This window comes from Pteropus alecto, unplaced genomic scaffold (assembly GCF_000325575.1).
Source record: "Pteropus alecto unplaced genomic scaffold, ASM32557v1 scaffold177, whole genome shotgun sequence".
Taxonomy (NCBI): Eukaryota; Metazoa; Chordata; class Mammalia; order Chiroptera; family Pteropodidae; genus Pteropus; species Pteropus alecto.
Window position 1 is genome coordinate 2,710,147 of NW_006442207.1, and position 6,053 is coordinate 2,716,199.

At 44.5% G+C, this 6,053-nt stretch overlaps 1 protein-coding gene across 2 annotated transcripts in view; it reads left to right on the top strand.

Annotated features, from left to right (window-relative positions):
* The window catches only part of GFRA1 (GDNF family receptor alpha 1), a 195,458-nt gene that overhangs the window by 49,005 nt on the left and 140,400 nt on the right, over positions 1 to 6,053 (top strand). Inside the window, exon 4 of one of the 2 annotated variants that reach the window (XM_006920938.2) lies at positions 4,857 to 4,871. The exons of the other annotated variant lie outside the window; for it this stretch is intronic. Within the exon in view, the coding sequence (XP_006921000.1) occupies positions 4,857 to 4,871 (15 nt within the window). The remainder of the gene's footprint in view (positions 1 to 4,856; positions 4,872 to 6,053) is intronic. 2 annotated transcript variants of the gene reach the window in all.

Sequence of the window (6,053 nt, forward strand, 5' to 3'; positions counted from 1 at the left end):
ATGTTTCAGCCCCAGGTTTCCTCCTCATGAGTAGGTGGGACCCAATCTTAGGTTGGTCATGGGACCCAGTGGCTACAATCATGTGGCAACGTGGCACTGGATCATTTTTGGGAGAGAAAGGGTTCACCCTGCGCCTGTTGGGAAGCCCACCCTCCATTTTCGGAAGTAGGCTTTATTGGTTTGACACAGAACTACTCCAGAGTGCTGGTGTTCAACAAGAGAGGAGGCATGGGTGGCCCCCACTTTTCAACACAGGAGAGAAAGAGTTTTCTTCATTCGCAGAGACTTGCACGGGACAAAGTCCCAGGCTGAATTCTGGTTACTCTCCGTATCCATGTGTAGAACTTACTGGTTTTTGAAATTTGGCGAGGAGGCAGCCTAGCCCCTCTCGAGACTGACTTTGGTTAATGGTGAACCTGACCCCATTCAAGGGAGCAGTGTTCATTCCAGCTGTTCTCTGCATCTCTTCCTTTGACCCTGGTTAGTTGGGTCTCAGTAAAATTCACAGAGCTTTCCTGTAAAAGCACTTGTACTTGAAAGAGAATTTTCTTTCTGTAGCTCAAACCACAGGAGGACTCACAAGACAGCTGTCTCTGCAGGTGAGACTTCTTAAATGGGAGTTAAGTGCATGCGTTTTCAAGAAACTAAACCCCCCTCATATATAATTTAACCTAGAAAAGAAAGCGAAATTGAGAGAGTAGTATGATTACATTGTTTGAGAACTAGTAGTTTTTCTTCCCCTCATCTTATGGAAGTTAGGCACACTTTCACTGTTCGGCCTATCTTTACTGCTATGGACGTGGGCTAAGTGTGATGCTGTAATAATAGTGAGAGTTGCTCTAGCCATAGTTATGCACTGTGGATTGAAATAGTAAATTATTCTTAGCAGATGGAATGGGCAATAAGACTGCCATCCAGTTCTGCTCATAAAACAGAGCAATAGATAAATAAAGGAGAGCCAACTCACTTAACCCGCGTGCCTCTGTGCACTGCTAATTATTAACCCAGGCTCAAGAGAAGGGTTCACCCAGAGTGTAGTTAAATCATTTTTAATAGAGGTAAACACTGGCCATGTGGATGAGTAGCACTCAGGAAAGTTTTTAATCAGCAACGTTTAGGAATCATCCGACCTAATTGCCATAACTTATTAATAATAATAAATAATCTAGTCCTTTTATGGCCCCTGTCTCTGGAGGACTCGGTGCATTAAAGATCTCTAGCGTGTGAATCTCTCAATAGTGGACGGGGGAGGAGGGCAAGTACCCTTGATGCTCATTCCTCACTGGAGAAACTGGGCCTCGAGGCTTATCTGAGTTCCTTCTTTCTTATTTTCTTCTTCCCACATCTGAGTCATCAACTTATGCATGGCCTTTCATCTAACTATAGGACCAGAGTGGCTGCAGTGGGGTAGGGATGGGGCTGGAGAACAGGCTTTCTTTGTGCCCCTGAAGGGCTGGGGTTTGAGGTTTTCTCCCTTGGGAAGTGAGTAAGAGCAGAGCTTTGTCTGAAGGAGTTCATTTCCTCGGCACGAATCCCCCTGGAGTCCTCTGGGCTCAACCTGACCATGGCTAGAGTGGGCACTGGAAGCTCCCAGCTCTGGACTTGTGTGACTTCCAGTTCCTGGGAGAGCAGGAAAGATGACGCTGAGTCTTATTCTTAGAGTGATTCTCCACAGCAGCTGGTGAGAAAATGTTTGTGTAAATTATCTAACGTAACCTTCCCAGCGTCAGTATTGTGGGTATCAAAATATCCCCGGGTCACCGACAAGGAAACTCAAGCTCAGGGAGTGTGAGTGATAGACTCACAAATAATTCTTGGTGGTAGGTTAGATTGAAAGAATCTCACACTCAAATTGGAGGCCCTTTGATGTTTATAGTGACTAGTCTCTCTGGTTTGGGAGATGGGGTGGTAGACATGAAGACCGGCGTAGGAGATGGTAAGTGTATTTCTGTGGCTAATAGTGTCTGAGGCCCACAATTTGGGGTGGGGGTGGGAGGTAGAATGTATACAAACAGCACAGAATTTACCTTCTTCTCACTTATTTTCTTTTCTTCCGGCCATGAATCTTTTGAGCCTGAGCCTGGATGGCTGTTTCAGTCCGAAAAAGTAAAATTTTAAAGAAGGTACCCGAACCACTATTATACAGATCAAAGAGCTGAATAATGCTAAGAACAGAATGATTTATGCCACAGACTACAAAAGACATAAACGTAGGGTGTAAATTACAAGATAACTCATGGGCAAAATTGTTGCAATATTTATGCTTATGTTTATTAAAATTTACATTCGAATAAAAAGGTACGAAATGTAAACGAAGCTGAAAAAAGTTCTTTAAAAAAATCTAAAATAGCTTATATGAAAATCGAAGGGGATTTTTTGGACTAGTAGATATGAATAGTACTCTATGCAAATTTGTCTGCTAAGGCATGAAATCCACAGTAGAATCGAAAGGAATAAGGTCACTAAATCCCTGTCTGAATTTCTTCCCTCCCTGCCCACTAATACTTTCCAGTGATTCAAATCTACTCAATTTCGGAGGAAGTGCTCCCTGTCAAAAGTCAGGAAGAGGAGGTTGAGGATTCTGGGCGGATGTCAAGACTGGATCTGTATTTGAAAGACTAATCTTATTTCAGTGATGTTTTCAAGGTTGGAAATTTTTGTCCATATTCATTAGAGGAGAATGATAAATCTCTCATTTGTACTTTGCTAATAATAGGGATGAGCTCTCGAGCTTTGTTAAGGTTAAATGGATCTCATGTGGTCCTGGCTCAGCTTTTAGAGCCATGTATGACCATGGAAAAGATCTCTACTTGTCTGGGACTCGGTTTCCTCATCTGTAAAATGAGGAGTTTGGACCGGATGAGAGTTAAGCTGGACCATGTGTGGAGTCCTTCCCTCCTGTGTGGAGTGTACCATGCAAGGCAGGTAGGACTTGCAAAAGTAATTAAGACACCTAGCTGTTGTCCTCAGGAGCTCAGGGTCTACATAAATAACTAATTATAATAGGAGCTATAATTGCAATGTGCACAAATTACTCTGGGAGCTCAGAGGCGGAAATAGTGACTTTTCTCTCTATGGGGAGGGGCTCTGAGAAACTTGATGGTGGCTGTGATACTTGAAGGCTGAGGAGGAGGGTTCCTCCAGGTGTTCCTCCTGGTCAGAGGGTGGGGCTTCAGACACTGCATTCCAGGCAGCAAAGGCATGTGACAGTGGTACATTTAGAGAGCTGCACATGGCCCTTCTCACAGTCTCTGGACAGTGTCACGGCATGGGAGGTGAGTGGCATTGCACACACTGCCGTGTCAGAATTTGTACTAATGATGAATTACTGAGGTGAGAGAAGAATGTATATAGCACATATAAATTAGAGCAGAACTAAAGCTGTCTCGTAATGGTACCGGTATGGGCCATTTACATCCCAGTGGCATAATGAGTGTGAAAGAAAGGGTATGCAATCTGTCTTATCTCTGCTTTAGCCACTGGTCTCGGTGTGCCCTGGGGTGCATGCATATTGTGCGTAAATGACATTCCTTATAGGGGCACACGCAGCCCTTGCAGTCTAGTTTAATTCATCAGGCACGTGTTTCACCCACGTCATTCATGGGCCCTCGGCTTTTTGTGACCCTGTAGGAGCCGATGTTTTAGTTGATGGCTGATAGCAAATGTAGATATCGACGATATAGTTCTTATTTCATTTTTAAGATGAAGATAGCTTGTTTTAAAGTTCAAATTATAAATGTAAGATATGTTCATGGTTGAAAATTAGAATAATACAGAAATACTTATGTAAGATTAAAAAATTATGATATAATCCCACGGTGGAATACTATACAGCCGTGAGAATGAACGATCTACATGCTACAGCGTGGCCGACTCCCACAATCACTGCGGAGCAAAGAAGGCAGGTGGGAAAAATTCATACCACATCAGACCATTTATACAAAGGGCTAAAATAGTCAAAACAAATGTAAACTGTTCAGAGTTATGCTAGTGGTTCCTGTTGGGTGGGTGTTAGTGACTGTTCGTTTATGCTTTTTGCTAAACATGTGTTTCCCAGTACCAGACATAGTGCTTGGCAGATGGTAGCCTCTCAAATATCTGTTGAAACACATTTTTTTTTCCACCTTTTAACCTACTTTGACATAGGATTAATATGAAGACACGGTGCTATTAGTTGTGAGTTATAGTGTGGAGAATTTATACCACTGTTTTGTTTATATGATTTAAATATAGAACTTTAGTATATTCATAGGCCCTTTTTCTGTGTGCCCCTATTGCTTTTATTGTTATTTATAAACTAGTCAGGCGGCTTAGTAACTGTTAGGAAGATGGTTTTTGGAATCTGACAGACATGGCTTCACTCCTGAGCCCATTGCTTACTCCTCTGTGGCTTCGGATGAGTTACTCAGCCTTCCAGAACCTCAGTTTCCCCATCTGTAAAATGTGAATGATCATACAATCTACTCTAAAGAGGTTTTGTGAAAATAATAGTATTAACATTGATAATAGCAACCAGATTTATTTTTGGATTTACTATGTCTTGGGCAGTGTTCTAAGCCCTTAAAACATAGGACATGATTTGTTTAATCTTTCCTAGCCTCTTATCTATTTGTGGTTTAGGGACTGTCAGCCACAGAGTTAGTGTCGAGCCAGGATTTAAACCCGGGCGGTTTCGTCACAGAGTCTGAGCTCTTAACCACTGCCTCCGAGTTAAAGGAACTATTGTACAAAACGGCGCTTGGCAGTTAGCATGTGTTAGCTATGCTTATCATCACTGCCATTTTCAACATTATTATTAATACTTTTTTCTCCTCTCTTTCCCCGCCTCCGCCTCTGTTTCTCCTCCCTCCTGGCAGATGTCTTCCAGCAAGGTAAGTTCACAGTCTCCTGCCCGCTTTCCCATTGGCTGTGCTCTTTTGGGAACTAGGTAGAGTTCCCATGTCATGGAGGCTTTAGGAGGCACTGTGAGGACAGTGGCCTGAGGTGACTTGAAGTGCCTTTCAGCCTCTGCTTCTTCCTCTGGACCGTCTTTGGGGTTAAGGTGGGAAGTGGACAGTTGAGGCAGCAGCGTTGGGGAGGGGTTCATGACTAGGCCTCCGTTAGGGGACAAGGGAGCAGGTGTCTGTGGTGGGGGGGATCAGGCGAAGACCCTGTCCCTTGGCTCCTGCCTCAGGGGCAGCTGCCGCGTGCTCAGGCCTCCCTATGCCAGCTCCACGTGGGCTTTTCTTTGCCAAACAAATGCGTTGCTGCCCCAGAGGTGTGGGCGAGACCGTAGATGGCTGGTCTCTTTGTGCCCTTCAACCCAGGTGTCCCTCACAGCCCCTCCAGCTGGGCCTGGGACAGAGACGGGGCCAGGTCAGGGCATGCAGTGCCTTACCTGTTTTGCCAGCCAAGGTCATGTGTTCTGGGGAGCCGGAGACTGAGAGCCTAACCCCTGACTGCGTCTTCTCGCCCGTGTTTTCGTCCTGCTTAGGATGCGCAGCCACCGTGCTCTGGGAGAATCATAGGCATGGCCTCGTCGAACCTGCTAGACATACATTAAAGGAGAACTGCCTCTTCCCCCCGCTCCCCTTTTTTTTTTCTTTATCACAGTTTGAAACCAGTGGGTAAAGTGGCAGGGTATAACTGTTTGTATTCAAGCTGGGAAATATGTTCGTAGCACAGTCTGCTATGTCTTTCTTGAATCCAAGTCTGGCTCGGAAAAAGAGACTGGTTTAAAAATACATCCAGGCATTCCATAAATAGCTTCCAAATAATCTTAAAGGCTCGATGTTTTCACAACTATTATTTTACCCCCAACATGCAGCACACGGCTGTGGAGATGGTCTGCTCTCTCCGATAAAAGCGCCGTTGTGAATATCAGTGAGGGGACTGTTGGTTGTCTTTTAAGAGTCTGGAGTCATAGACCTACTTTTATAAATAATTCATAAATCCCAACAAGCTACAAGTAATAAGTTCCATTTGGCTAGAGACTAAGAGATGAGCAAAATTGAAAAGGTGCCTCAACTGTTTGTGTAATGGGAGTGATGCCGCCAGGGCCCCTGGCTGCGGGG